Genomic DNA, 15,229 nt, shown 5'->3' with positions numbered 1-15,229 from the left:
GCAATCTAAGAGTTAAAGAATATTAGTTATTTCTTTTCAAAGAGCAACAGTTCTCCTCTGTCTCACCTCTCAAGTGTTCCTCAATGAATAGTTTGTATGTCTGGTTATAACTTTAAAATGTTCCTTAATGTATTTCTATCTACTTTGCTATACACACTACTTATGATGCTGTCCACATAGTCTTTCATCTAGCTGTCCTTTCTTGTTACTAATTTTTGAAGGTTTTTTCTATTAATTCTTCAGAGTTATTTGCCCAATCCTTAAAGAACTTGTATATTAAAACATAAGATCCTTACCAAATATAGTTTTCAAAAATAACTGAGAATTAAGATAGATATTTTCCATAGGAATACAAATTTAAAAATACCAAAAGGAAAAAGAATTATAAACCAACTACATGTTTAATAGATATGTTGCACAAAAGACTTCTGTTTCATTTTGGAAGATTAATCCTGTGAAATGGTACAGTCATCTGTATTTTGCTTTTTTGAATACTGTAATTGGTGATGAAGGAGCTTAGCTATTTTGTGTTATCAGCTAAACAGTTCTAAAAACTCATCATCCAATTTTGGGAATGGATTTGTATAGCATTGACCATGCATCTACATTGTAAATACCATTCTGTACATATCTTGCTCTGATTGACCAGCATGCAAAATGCAAAAGAACAAAAGATTGGTAAACTGCCAAATGCTTCAGTTGTTCTACCAAATCAACAAATTTGTCTTTTTAATTTAGAATTATTTAGGATGGTGATTCCAAATATTTGAAAGTATTTTATAATTAAATATCCATTGGGTTAAATAAAGTTCACATATATGGTGAAATAATACTATGAAATACTATGTAATTGTTAAAAATAATGATGTGTAAGTAAAAAGAATTATTTATTGGAGAGATCTGTGATTTCCTATATATGTTGTCTTAGATTTTGAATGACCAGCTGACCAGAAAGTGTTCAGAATTGAGCAGCATGCTTCAGACTGTTAAAATGGAAAATACCAGAATCATTGCTGACCACCAAGCCATTCTGCAGGTATTTATTTTTATTTTTTTCACAATAGTAAAAGATGCTTATTAGTTTCCGTAATCAATAGCCAGATAAAAAATGTAATAACAATTGCAAGCCATAATGGAAGCATGATTAACCTAACAATATAAAATAATTACATACAATTTGGGGGAGTCAAACAGAGTTATGTGCACATGTTTTCTTCCACCCAGTGTCCTTTGGTTAGTGCATTTAATCAATTTACATTGAAGGTAATTATCTATGTGTATGATCCTGTTACTATTTTCTCAATTGTTTGGGGCTTATTTTCTGTAGATCTTTTCCTTGTCTTGTGTTTCCTGCCTGGAGAAGTTCCTTTAGCATGTGTTGTAAAGCTAGCTTGGTAGCGCTGAATTCTCTTAACGTTTGCTTGTCTGGAAAGCTTTTGGTTTCTCCATCAAATCTGAGAGTCTTGCTGGGTGGAGTATCCTTGGTTGTACATTCTTCCTTTTCATGACTTTAAACATATTGTGGCATTCCTTTCTGGCTTGTAGGGTTCCTGTTGAGAAATCAGCTGATAATTTGATGGGTGTTCCCTTGTATGTTGTTTGTTGTTTTTCCCTTGTTATTTCTAATATTTTATCTTTGTCTTAAATTTTTGTCAGTTTGATTACTATGTGTCTTGGTATGTTCCTCCCTGTGTTTATCCTGATGGGGACTCTCTGTGCTTCCTGGACTTGATTGACTATTTCCTTTCACATGTTAGGAAAGATTTTAGCTGTTTTTGCTTCAAGTATTTTCTCATGTCTTTTCTCTCTCTGTTGGTGATAGAGAGCATTTAATGTTGTCCCAGAGGTCTCTTAGGCTGTCTTTTTTTTTTTTTTTTTTTATTCTTTTTCTATATTGTGTTCTGCAGCACTGATTTCCACCATTCTATCCTCCAAGTCATTTATCCATTCTTCTGCCTGTTATTCTGCTATTGATTCCGTCTAGTATGTTTTCATCTCTGTTTGTCTGTTCTTTAGTTCTTTTAGGTCTTTACTGAACATTTCTTGCATCTTCTCCATTGTTTTCCTGATATCCTAGATCATCATCACTATCATTGTTCTCAATTGTTTTTCTGGAAGGTTGCCTATCTCCATTTTATTTATTTGTTTTTTCTGCCATTTTATCTTGTCCCTTCATCTGGAACGGAACTTTCTGCTTTTCATCCTGATTAACTTTCTGTAATACGAATTTTGTTCTACCTGATGTGGGCTTGTGGTTCTTCTTGCTTCTTCAGTCTGCCCTCTGATGGAGGAGGCTAAGAGGCTTGTTAAGCTTTATGATAGGAGGGACTGCGTCTTGCTCTGGTGAGCAGGGCCATGCTCAGTTCAGTTCAGTCGCTCAGTCATATCCAACTCTTTGTGACCCCATGCAGCACACCAGGCGTCCCTGTCCATCACCAACTCCTGGAGCTTATTCAAACTCATGTCCATTGAGTTGGTGATGCCATCCAACCATCTCATCCTCTGTTGTCCCCTTCTCCTCCCACCTTCAATCTTTCCCGGCATCAGGGTCTTTTCAAATGAGTCTGCTCTTCACATCAGGTGGCCAAAGTAGTGAAGTTTCAGCATCAGGGCTTCCAATGAATATTCAGGACTGATTTCCTTTAAGATTGACTGGTTGGATCTCCTTGCAGTCCAAGGGACTCTCAAGAGTCTTCTCGAACACCACAGTTCAAAAGCATCAATTCTTTCGGTGCTCAGCTCTCTATATAGTCCAACTCTCACATCCATACATGACCACTGGAAAAAACATAGCTTTGACTAGATGGACCTTTGTCGGCAGTGTAATGTCTCTGCTTTTTACTATTGCTGCTTAGGTTGGTCATAACTTTCCTTCCAAGGAGCAAGCATCTTTTAATTTCATGGCTGCAGTCACCATCTGCAGTGATTTTGGAGCCCCCAAAAATAAACTCACTGTTTCCACATGAATTTGCGGTGAAGTCATGGGACCGAATGCCATGATCTTAGTCTTCTGAATGTTGAGTTTTAAGCCGTCTTTTTCCACTCTCCTCTTTCGCTTTCATCAAGAGGCTCTTTAGTTCTTCGCTTTCTGCCATAAGGGTGGTGTCTCTGAGGTTATTGACATTTCTCACGGCAATCTTGATTCCCACTTGTGCTTCATCCAGGCAAGCATTTCATGTGATATACTCTGCAGGGTGTATAAATAAGCAGGGTGACAGTATACAACCTTGACAAATTCCTTTCCCAGTTGGAACCAGTCTGTTGTTCTATGTCCAGTTCTAACTGTTGCTTCTTGACTTTCACACAGATTTCTCAGGAGGCAGGTCAGGTGGTCTGGTATTCCCATCTCTTTCAGAGTTTTCCACCATTTGTTGTGATCCACACAGTTAAAGGCTTTGGTGTAGTCAATAAAGGCAGAAGTAGATGTTTTTCTGGAACTCTCTTGCTTTTTCCATGATCCAGCGGTTGTTGGCAATTTGATCTCTGGTTCCTCTGCCTTTTCTAAAACCAGCTTGAACATCTGGAAGTTCACGGTTCATGTACTGTTGAAGCCTGGCTTGGAGGATTTTCAGCATTACTTTAGTAGCGTGTGAGATGAGTACAATTGTGTGGTAGTTTGAGCGTTCTTTGGCATTGCCTTTCTTTGGGATTGGAATGAAAACTGACCTTTTCCAGTCCTGTGGCCACTGCTGAGTTTTCCAAATTTGCTGGCATATTGAGTGCAGCCCTTTCACAGCATCATCTTTTAGGATTTGAAATAGCTCAACTGGAATTCCATTACTTGCACTAGCTTTGTTTGTAGTGATACTTCCTAAGACCCACTTGACTTTGCATTACAGGATTTCTGGATCTAGGTGAGTGATCACACCATCGTGGCTATCTAGGTCATGAAGATCCTTTTTGTATAGTTCTTCTGTGTATTTTTGCCACCTCTTCTTAGTATCTTCTGCTTCTGTTAGTTCCATACCATTTCTGTCCATAAAATTGTGCCCATGTTTGCATGAAATGTTCCCTTGGTGTCTCTAATTTTTTTAAAGAGATCTCTAGTCTAAGCGTATTTTGCATCTAACAGATACTCAATAAATATTTTTCATTATTTCAAACATTGTGTGTTTACCCCATGTAAGTATTGTTATGATACTAGATCTGGATAGAATTATGGTAGTGAACAAGACAAATCCCTACTTTCATGAAATTTACCACTTAGTAGACTGAATAATGTGACTTATATACATAACACTTTAATAAACATTTTAAAACCTTGGAATATGACACAAGTGAGATCCCGTTTTATCAAGTATGAAGGTGTGAGGATTTGCCTTGTAATCAATATTGTTCAAAACAATGTATTTTAAAGTATGTTTACAAAAGTAATTCTTAGCATGTACTATATTTACAAAAGCTTTATAAATTGTGGATAGAGGGAGTATGCATAAAAATGGTAAGCCAGAGAAAAATTAATTGTGCAAAACAGTTACAGACTTCTGCTCTCACAGTATCTGAGCACAGTTTCAGATACTGTCAAAAGAATTTAAACTGTGAAACATGATTGTCCTTGGAGAGTGGAATTATTTGGAAGAGGTGTGGAGGAGTTAGAGGTGGAAGAATTTTTTTACTTTATATACATTGATATTGTCTTACTTTTTAAAGTATAGTACCATGTTGAAATTTTAAATTACCAAAATATACCTAATATAGTTCTATATCTGAAAATTTGTTCATGTTAGGAGTCATAAAATTTTGCAGCAAGCTAGGTAAATGATGCACCTTGATTGTTGGCGAGAAGAGCTGTAAAGTGATAAAATTGTGGTCAAGTCAGGGTAGGGACAAAGAGAAAGCTGGACATTAAGATAAATTCTTTCAAAAAGAGGTTTTATTTATATAAATTAGATTTTACTTTTGTAAGTATCAGTAGCTTTGATTAGTTATTTAGAATAATATCCTATCAAGTAACTTCTGGCATCTCAGCTTTTAATATTACTTCTAACAGGAGGAGCAGAAAAGGATGACACAGACATTTCAAGAACAAAACTTACTGCTGGATGCAGCCCATGCCAGTATCACAAGTGAGCTACAGACTGTTCAGAATGAAAAAACACAACTCCAAGTGCATCTGTAAGTAAATTGTAGGCAACTTTTGCATTTTTTGCTTTTGCACTTGTATTTCATATCTTTAATGCAAAAGTTTTGATTCTGCATTTGCTGGGCCAGCCACAAAAATAAAGACACTGCTTTCACAGAACTAATTTTGTTAGAACATTTTGGTAATTGCTCTCAGGCAGGAGATACGTTCTGTAAGAACATTTAGTCATAAAGAAGAGCTCTCATTTAGCTTTCATATTTCCTTGTTCTCTTCCTGCAGGGACCATTTAATCCTTGAGCATAACCAATGTATCCAGAAAGCACAAGAGGCTGAGAAGAGGGCAACAGTCCAGAAAGAGCTGCTAGAATCCACTATTGCAAGATTGCGAGGTGACCTGGAAGCATCAACGCAAGAGAAGAAGTCTCTGCTAGAGGAGAAAGACAGACTTCAGAAAGAGGTGGGTGGAGGCAGGTTTGTTACCTCCTGGTTGTGGGCGGTGGTCTTGTTTTAAAATTGTATTTTAAGTGCAAAAGACAAGAAAAGAAATACAACCCAGATGGAGTTTGTCTGAGTTACCCATGAAAGAAGTCTTTGGGTGGGTAATCTATGTCTTTTAGCCATGTGAGTAGTCTGTGCCAAATAGTACCCTTACATAGCATTAGTGAAAGTTAACTAACCATTCACACATCCTCATGTTAGTTAAGGGGTCAGATTTTAAAAATCAGTTTTGCCCAGTGGGAGTGGGACAGTGTAGCAGAAACAGTGTAAGGGAAAACAGCCCTGTCTTCCTAGTTAGGAAGGAGCCAGCAGAGTCTGACATGCAGACGTGTCTTTCTAATTTCAGGGCTATTTGTGAAGTCTGCTCTGCCTCAGAGACTCCCTGAGTGGCCCCTTTTCTGAGAGGATGTGCTATCTCTGCAGTGTAGGTATTAACTCACATGCAGGGTGTGTCTGCTATAGTAGAGCCTGTCAACTGTTTTTAAAAGACTGGTTTCCTTTTTCCCCTCGCTTCTTGGGCAGGTTAATAAAACAGAGAAAGAAGTAGCAGAAGAAAAATGCAACTTGGAAAAAGAATTAGCTAAAAACAAGGTATTGCACGTTTTCTTTCTTTTTGTGTCATTATGTTTTATTTCCTTCTGTACTGCTGCCTGCTGTATCAGCTTATCTTAGTGAGGAGACAGGTTATATTGTTGAATAGCAAAATGTAGGGGGAGTAGAGAAGCTACGAAGCTGGATGCCCTCAGAGCACTTTAGTCACTTCAGCATAAGGCTGCTTCTGGGAAAGGTTTGCTTGTTGAGCATCTTGTGTTTGCCAGTGAGTCATCACTGCCTCTGACCCTAGTGTTCACCAAGCAGTTTAGCTAGGAAGACTCCCAAGACTGAGCTCATGGGCCTGTGGGAAGCAGAGGGATGATTGCTGACAGTGCTTTTCTTAAAAAATTAAATAAAGCTAATTTAGGCTTATTAGTTCTTGCAGTTTTGTGAGATACCTCTTTCTAGGTTCTATTAAGGTAGAATGGCCAGAGAAATGAATACAATCCTTATTGAAATAGAGCAAAAAAAAAGACCAAACAACTTTAAAACATTCCTATTTGCATTTCAGAATTTAAAGAGAGTAGGGATTATGTAGCGTTGTCATCTGGAGTATATCTGGAGCACCCGGGACTATTAGGCCGCCCTACTCAATAAAACTAGCAACAGGTGTCAGATACAGTCATCAAGCCTTGACTGTTCGGCTTCTGGCTCAACTAAATAGTATTCATGTTATCTACCATATATGTAAACTTTTTAAAAAACTAATTTTTATTTATCTTTGGCCATGCTGGGTCTTCGTTGCTGTGCAGGCTTTTCTCAAGTTGTGGTTGAGTGGAGGCTACTCTCTAGCTGGGTGCATGGGCTTCCATTGCAGTGGCTTCTCTTACTGCAGAGCACAGGCTCTGGGCACACAGGCTTTGGTAGGTATGGTTCCCGAGCTCTACAGCACAGGTTCAGTAGTTGTGGAACATGGGCTTAGTTGCTCTGCAGTATGTGGGATCTTCACATATTGGAGACTGAACCTGTGTCTCCCACATTGGCAGGTGGATTCTTGACCACTGAGCCACCAGGGAAGACCTATCTATGTGAACTTTTAGTTTAAGAACTACAGAGAGAAAAAAAGCTAAATTCTGTACTGGAGCTCCAAGACAGTTCACCAAGCTGGCAATACCTTCTGTGGTTTACTCACTCATGTCCAGTGATTCGAAAACAGTCCACCCAAAAGGTCTTTAAATAAAGCTGACTTCCAGTGGCTGGGATTTTGCTGGTGTCAATGTGGCCTCAGTATGCTTTTTAAAATTTGGAAAACTGGTGGATACTGTTAATTAATTAATACTTTTTGCTTTAAAATTCTAGTAAATATTTCATGGCTGTGATGAATGGCTATTTATGATTACAACATAACATTATTATTTTGTTTGTCTGATTTCATTTGTCTTAATGTAGACTAAGTATATGTTCATGGGGCTGAAAGATATTATACTTGCTTGTTTGCTGTTGTTCAGCCAGCAAGTTGTGTCCAACTCTTCACAACTCCATGGCCTGCAGCACGCCAGGCTTCCCTGTCTCTCACCATCTCCTGGAGATTGCCCAAGTTCATGTCCATTGAATCGGTGATGCCATCCAACCATCTCATCCTCTGTGGTCCTATTCTCCTTCTGCCTTCAATCTTTCCCAGTATTAGAGTATTTTCCAATGAGTCAGCTGTTGGCATCAGGTGGCCAAAGTATTAGAGCTTCAGCATCAGTCCTTCCAAAGAATATTCAGGGTTGATTTCCTTTAAGATTGACTGGTTTGATCTCCTTGATGTCCAAAGGGACTCTTCAAGAGTCTTTTCCAGCACCACGGTTCAAGCCAGCTTTTTCACTCTCCTCCTTCACCCTAATCAAGAGGCTCATTAGTTTTCCTTCACTTTCTGTCATTAGAGTGGTATCATCCACATATCTGAGGTTGTTGATATTTCTCCCAGCAACCTTGATTCCTGCTTGTAACTCATCCAGCCTGTCATAACTTATATATGATGTGCTCCGTATATAAGTTAAATAGACAGGGTGACAATAAATAGCTTTGTTGTATTCGTTTCTCAATCCTGAACAAGTCAGTTGTTCCATATAGGGTTCTAGCTATTGCTTCTTGGCCCAATTACAGGTTTCAGGTAAGAGGCCTGGCATGCTGCAATTCATGGGGTTGCAAAGAGTCGGACACAACTGAGCGACTGATCTGATCTGATCTGATAGGTCTTCATAGAACCATTCAACTTCAGCTTCTCCGCATTAGTGCTTGGGGCATCAACTGGGATTACTGTGATATTGAATGGCTTTCCTTGGAAATGCAGAGAGATCATTCTGTCATTTTTAAGATTGCACCCAAGTACTGCATTTTGGACTCTTTTGTTGACTATGAGAGCTACTCCATTTCTTCTAAGAAATTCTTGCCCACAGTAGTAGATATAATGGTCTTTGAATTAAATTCGCCATTCAGGTCCATTTTAGTTCACTGATTGCTAAAATGTTGATGTTCACTCTTGCTGTCTCCTGTTTGACCACTTCTACTTTACCTTGATTTGTGGACTTAACATTCTAGGTTCCTATGCAATATTGTTCTTCACAGCATCAGACTTGACTTCTGTCACTCATCACATCCACAGCTGGGCATTCTTTTCACTTTGTCTTCTTCTCTTCATTCTTTCTGGAGCTATTTTTCTCCAGTAGCATATTGGGCACCTACCAACCTGGGGAGTTCATCTTGCAGTGTCCTATCTTTTTCCCTTTTCATACTGTTCATGGGGTTCTCAAGGCAAGAATACTGAAGTGGTTTGCCATTCCCTTCTCCAGTGGACCACATTCTGTCAGACCTCTCCGCCATGACCTGTCTGTCTCGGGTGGCCCTCCACGTCATGGCTCGTAGTTTCTTTGAGTTAGACAAGGCTGTGATCCATGTGATCAGTTTGGTTCATTTCAGTTCAGTTTAGTTGCTCAGTTATGTCCAGCTCTTAGCAACCCCATGGACTGCAGCACGCCAGCCCTCCCTGTCCATCACCAACTCCCAGAGTCTACTCAAACACTTGTCCATTGAGTCAGTGATGCCATCCAACCATCTCATCCTCTGTCATCCCCTTCTCCACCTGCCCTCGATCTTTCCCAGAATCAGGGTCTTTCCAAATGAGTCAGCTCTTCGCATCAGGTGGCCAAAGTATTGGAGTTTCAGCTTCAGCATCAGTCCTTCCAATGAACACCCAGGACTGATCTCCTTTAGGATGGACTGTTTGGATCTCCTTGCAGTCCAAGGGACTCTCAAGAGTCTTCTCCAACACCACAGTTCAAAAGTATCAATTCTTTGGTGCTCAGCTTTCTTTACAGTCCATCTCTCATATCCATATATGACTATTGAAAAAACCATAGCCATGACTAGAAGGCCCTTGTGGGCAAAGTAATGTCTCTGCTTTTTAATATGCTGTGTAGGTTGGTCATAACTTTCCTTCCAAGGAGGAAGTGTCTTTTTAATTTCATGGCTGCAGTCACCATCTACCGTGATTTTGGAGCCCAGAAAAATAAAGTCTGTCACTGTTTTCATTGTTTCCCCATCCATTTGCCATGAAGTGATGGGGCTGGATGCCATGATCTTAGTTTACTGAATGTTGAGCTGTAAGCCAACTTTTTCACTCTCCTCTTTCACTTTCATCAAGAGGTTCTTTAGTTCTTCTTCACTTTCTGCCATGAGGGTGGTGTCATCTGCATATCTGAGGTTATTGATATTTCTCCTGGCAATCTTGATTCCAGCTTGTGCTTCATCCAGCCCAGCGATTCTCTTGATGTACTCTGCATATAAGTTAAGTAAGCAGGGTGATAATATACAGCTTTGACATACTCCTTTTCCTATTTGGAACCAGTCTGTTGTTCCATGTCCAGTTCTAACTGTTGCTTCCTGACCTGCATACAGATTTCTCAAGAGGCAGGTCAGGTGGTTTGATATATCCCCATCTCTTGAAGAATTTTCCAGTTTGTTGTAATCCACACAGTCAAAGGCATTGGCGTAGGCAAGAAAGCAGAAATAGATGTTTTTCTGGAACTCTCTTGCTTTTTTGATGATCCAACGGGTGTTGACAATTTGATCTCTGGTTCCTCTGCCTTTTCTAAAACCAGCTTGAACATCTGGAAGTTCACAGTCCACGTATTGCTGAAGCCTGGCTTGGAGAATTTTGAGCATTACTTTGTTAACGTGTGAGATGAGTGCAATTGTGCTGTAGTTTGAACATTCTTTGGCATTGCCTTTCTTTGGGATTGGAATGAAAACTGACCTTTTCCAGTCCCATGGCCACTGCTGAGTTTTCCGAAGTTGCTGGCATATTGAGTGCAGCACTCTCACAGCATCATCTTTTAGGATTTGAAATAGCTCAACTGGAATTCCATCACCTCCACTTGCTTTGTTCGTAGTGATGCTTCCTAAGACCCACTTGACTTTGCATTCCAGGATGTCTGGCTCTAGCTGAGTGATCACACCATCGTGATTATCTGGGTCATGAAGATGTTTTTTGTACAGTTCTTCTGTGTATTCTTGCCACCTCTTCTTAATGTCTTCTGCTTCTGTTAGGTCCATACCATTTCTGTCCTTTATTGAGCCCATGTTTGCATGAAATGTTCCCTTGGTATCTCTAATTTTCTTGAAGAGATCTCTAGTCTTTCCTTTTCTATTATTTTCTTCTATTTCTTTGTACTGATCACTGAGGAAAACTTTCTTACCTCCCCTTGCTATTCTTTGGAACTCTGCATTCAAATGGTATATGTTTACTCCTTTGCTTTTCACTTCTCTTCTTTTCTCAGCTTTTTATATGGCCTCCTCAGACAGCCATTTTGCTTTTTTGCATTTCTTTTTCTTGGGGATGGTCTTGCTCCCTGTCTACTGTATAATGTCACGAATCTCTGTCCATAGTTGATCAGGCACTCTGTCTATCAGATCTAGTCCCCTAAATCTGTTTCTCACTTCCACTGTATAATCATAAGGGATTTGATTTAGGTCATACCTGAATGGTCTAGTGGTTTTTCCCACTTCCTTCAATTTAAGTTTCATTAGTTTTCTGTGATTGTGGTTTTCATTCTATCTGCCCTCTGATGAATAAGGGTAAGAGGCTTATGGAAGCTTCTGGATTGGGGAGACTGACTGTGGGGGAAAGTGGATCTTGTTCTGGTGAGTGGGATCATGCTCAGTAAATCTTTAATCCAATTTTTTGTTGATGGATGTGGCTGTGTTCCCTCCCTGTTATTTGCCCTCAGGCAAAACTGGACCAGTGCCTCCACCAGAGACTCCTGGACCCTCACTGGCAAGTCTGGTTCAGTCTCCCACTGGCCACCAAAGTCAAATTTCCCAGGGGTTCTCAGTCCCTTTGCCGGATCCCCAGGTTGGGAAATCTGCTGTGGGTCCTAGAACTTTCTTAACAGTACAAGAATTTCCTTGGTGTAATTGTTCTGCATTTTGTGGGTCATCTGCTCAGCAGTTCTGTGGTGGAGCTAATGGCGACCTCCTCCAAGAGAGCTTATGCTACATGCTGCATTATACCAAATCCTCCTCAGACAACCACTTTGCCTTTTTGCATTTTTTTTCTTTGGGATGGTTTTGTTTGCTGCCTCCTGTACAATATTTCGGACCTCTGTCCATAGTTCTTCAGGTACTCCGTTTACTAGATCTAATCCTTTGAATGTATTCATCACCTCTGCTATATATTCATAAGAGATTTAAGTCATTCCTGGCTGGTCTACTGGTTTTCCCTGCTTTCTTTAGTTTAAGCCTGAATTTTGCAATGAGGAGCTGATCATCAGAGCCATAGTCAGCTCCAGGTCTTCTTTTTGCACACTGTATACAACTTCAACTCCATCTTTGGCTACAAAGAGTGTAATCAATCTGATTTTGGTATTGACTATTTGATGATGTCCATGTGTAAAGTGGTCTCTTTTGTTGAAAAAGGGTGCTTGCTATGGCCAGTACATTCTCTTGGCAGAATACTGTTAACTTTTGCCCTGCTTCCTTTTGTACTCCAAGGCCAAACTTGCCTGTTACTCCAGGTATATCTTGACTTCTTTTGTATTCCAGTCCCCATGATGAATCCCAAAGAAAGGCAATGCCAAAGAATGCTCAAACTACCGCACAGTTGTACTCATCTCACACACTAGCAAAGTAATGCTCAAAATTCTCCAAGCCTGGCTTTAACAGTACGTAAACCGTAAACTTCCAGATGTTCAAGCTGGATTTAGAAAAGGCAGAGGCACCAGAGATCAGATTGCCAACATTAGTTGGATCATCAAAAAAGCAAGAGAGTTCCAGAAAAACATCTACTTCTGCTTTACTAACTACACTAATGCCTTTGACTGTGTGGATCACAACAAACTGGAAAATTCTTCAAGAAATGGGAATACCAGACCACCTGATCTGCCTGAGAAATCTGTGTGAAGGTCAAGAAGCAACAGTTAGTACTAAACATGGAACAACAGACTGGTTCCTAACCAGGAAAGGAATACTTCAAGGCTGTATATTGTCACCCTGCTTATATAACTTACATGCAGAGTGCATCATGCAAAATGCTAGGCTAGATGAAGCACAAGCTGGAATCAAGATTTCCAGTAGAATTATCAATAACTTCAGATATGCAGATGACACCACCCTTATGGCAGAAAGCAAGAACTAAAGAGCCTTTTGATAAAAGTGAAAGACGAGAGTGAAAAAGTTGGCTTACAGCTCAACATTCAGTAAACTAAGATCATGGCATCTGGTGCCATCACTTCATTGCAAAATCTATGAGGAAACAATGGAAACAGTGAGAACTTTATTTTGGGGGGCTCCAAAATCACTGTAGATGGTGACTGCAGCCATGAAATTAAAAGACAGTTGCTCCTTGGAAGAAAAGCTATGACCAACCTACGCAGCATATTAAAAAGCAGAGACATTACATTGCCCACAAAGGTCTGTCTAGTCAAGGCTATGGTTTTTCCAGTAGTCTTGTATGGATGTTAGAGATGGACTGTAAAGAAAGCTGAGTGCCGAATTATTGATGCTTTTGAACTGTGGTGTTGGAGAAGACTCTTGAGAGTCCCTTGGACTGCAAGGAGATCCACCCAGTCCATCCTGGAGGAAATCAGTCCTGAATATTCACTGGAAGGACTGATGTTGAAGCTGAAACTCCAATACTTTGGCCACCTGATGCGAAGAGCAGACTCATTTGAAAAGACCCTGATGCTGGGAAAGATTGAAGGCGGGAGGAGAAGGGGATGACAGAGGATGAGATGGTTGGATGGCATCACCGACTCAATGGACATGAGTTTGTGTAAACTCTGGGAGTTGGTGATGGGCATGGAGGCCTGGCGTGCTGCAGTCCATGGGGTCACAAAGAGACACGACTGAGCAACTGAACTAAACTGATATTCTTCATAGTGGCTATACCAATTTACATCACTACCAGTAGTGTAGGAGGGTCCCCTTTCCTCCACACTCTCTCCAGCCTTTATTGTTTGTAGACTTTGATGGTGGTCATTCTGACTGGTATGAGATGATATCTCATTTTTGATTTGCATTTCTCTAATTATTAGCCATGTTGAGCATTTTTTCATGTGCCCTTTAGCCATCTGAATGTGTTCTTTGAAGAAATGTCTGTTTAGGTTTTCTGCCCATTTTTTGATTAGATTGTTCTTTTGATATTGAGCCACGTGAGCTATTTGTAAATTTTGAGGACTAATCCCTTGTTAGTTGCATTGTTTGCAAATATTTTCTCCCATTCTCTGAGTTCTTTTCTTTCTGTTTATGGTTTCCTTTGCTATGCAAAAGGTTTTGAGTTTAATTAGGTCCCATTTGTCTATTTTTGTTTTTTTAATTTATTTTCATTGGAGGATAATTAGCTTCAATTACTCTAGACTTCCATGGTGGCTCAGACAGTAAAGTGTCTGCCTACAATGTGCAAGACCTGGGTTCAAACCCTGGATCCGGAAGATCTCCTGGAGAAGGAAATGGCAACCCACTCCAGTATTCTTGCCTGGAAAATCCCATGGACGGAGGAGCCTGGTAGGCTACAGTCCATGGGGTCGCAGAGAGTCGGACACGACTGAGCAACTTCACTTTCACTTTTCACTTTAATTCTATAAGATGGATTGAAAAAGATATTACTGCTATTTATGTCAAATAGTATTCTGCCTTTGTTTTTCTCTAAGAGTTTTCCAGTATCTGATCTTATATTTAGGTCTTTAAAAAAGGAAAAATATCTCATATCAATAACCTAACATCATATACAAAAATTAACTTTTAGTGAGTTAAATATGTTTGTACAGCTAAAGATATCCCTCTAAGCACCACTTTAACTGCATACCATACATTTTGTTTGTAATGTTTTCATTTTCATTTGTCTCAAAATATTCTTTAATTTCCTTTGTAATTTTTTCATTCCCAGTTGATTATTTAGAAATATGTTGTTGAAATTCCCATATGTGTGAATTTCCCAAATTTCCTTCTTTTATTGATTTAATTTTATTTCATTATGGTTGAAAAACATACTTTGTGTAATTTCAGTCCTTTCAAATTTATTGAGCTTTTTTATAGTTGTAACATGTTGGTATATCATAGAGAATGCATCATACACACTTGGGGAAAATGTGTATTCTGTTTTCTGGAGGAGTTCTAAAGATGTGTTAGGTTCAGTTGCTTTATAGAGTTGAAGTCATCAATTGTTTTTTCATTGATCTTCTAACTGTTCTATTATTGAAGTCTTTGTTACTGTTGAATTGTTGTTTCTCCTTTCAGTTCTGTCAATTTTTGCTTTATTGTTTTTGCTTCATTGGGGCTCTGTTAGACATGTGTTAATTAGAAATGTTATCTTCTTAATGGATTGGTCCCTTTTTAAATGTATAATGTCCTTTACCACACAGATTTTTGTTTTAACATCTACTTTGTCTAATGTTGGTATAGCCACACCATTTCTTTTCAGGTTACTGTTTACATTGTATATCTTTTTCCATCCTTTTATTTCCAACCCATTTGTGGCTTTGAATCTAAATTGTGTCTCTTACAAACAGCACATAGTTTTTTTTTTTTTTTTTTTAAATTCCTTCTGCCTAGCAGTGTTTTGTAGTTGGAGTG

General features: G+C 39.3%; 1 protein-coding gene across 10 annotated transcripts in view; it reads left to right on the top strand.

Annotated features, from left to right (window-relative positions):
• The window catches only part of CCDC150 (coiled-coil domain containing 150), a 91,136-nt gene that overhangs the window by 26,946 nt on the left and 48,961 nt on the right, over positions 1-15,229 (top strand). For all 10 annotated transcript variants that reach the window (XM_070388818.1, XM_070388849.1, XM_070388853.1 and 7 more), the window contains exons 10-13: positions 929-1,036; positions 4,991-5,115; positions 5,363-5,540; positions 6,104-6,172. In XM_070388818.1, the coding sequence (XP_070244919.1) occupies positions 929-1,036; positions 4,991-5,115; positions 5,363-5,540; positions 6,104-6,172 (480 nt within the window). The remainder of the gene's footprint in view (positions 1-928; positions 1,037-4,990; positions 5,116-5,362; positions 5,541-6,103; positions 6,173-15,229) is intronic.

The sequence above is a fragment of the Bos mutus genome, chromosome 2 (assembly GCF_027580195.1).
Source record: "Bos mutus isolate GX-2022 chromosome 2, NWIPB_WYAK_1.1, whole genome shotgun sequence".
NCBI classification, from domain to species: Eukaryota; Metazoa; Chordata; class Mammalia; order Artiodactyla; family Bovidae; genus Bos; species Bos mutus.
This window is presented reverse-complemented; position numbering and strand designations above follow the sequence as displayed.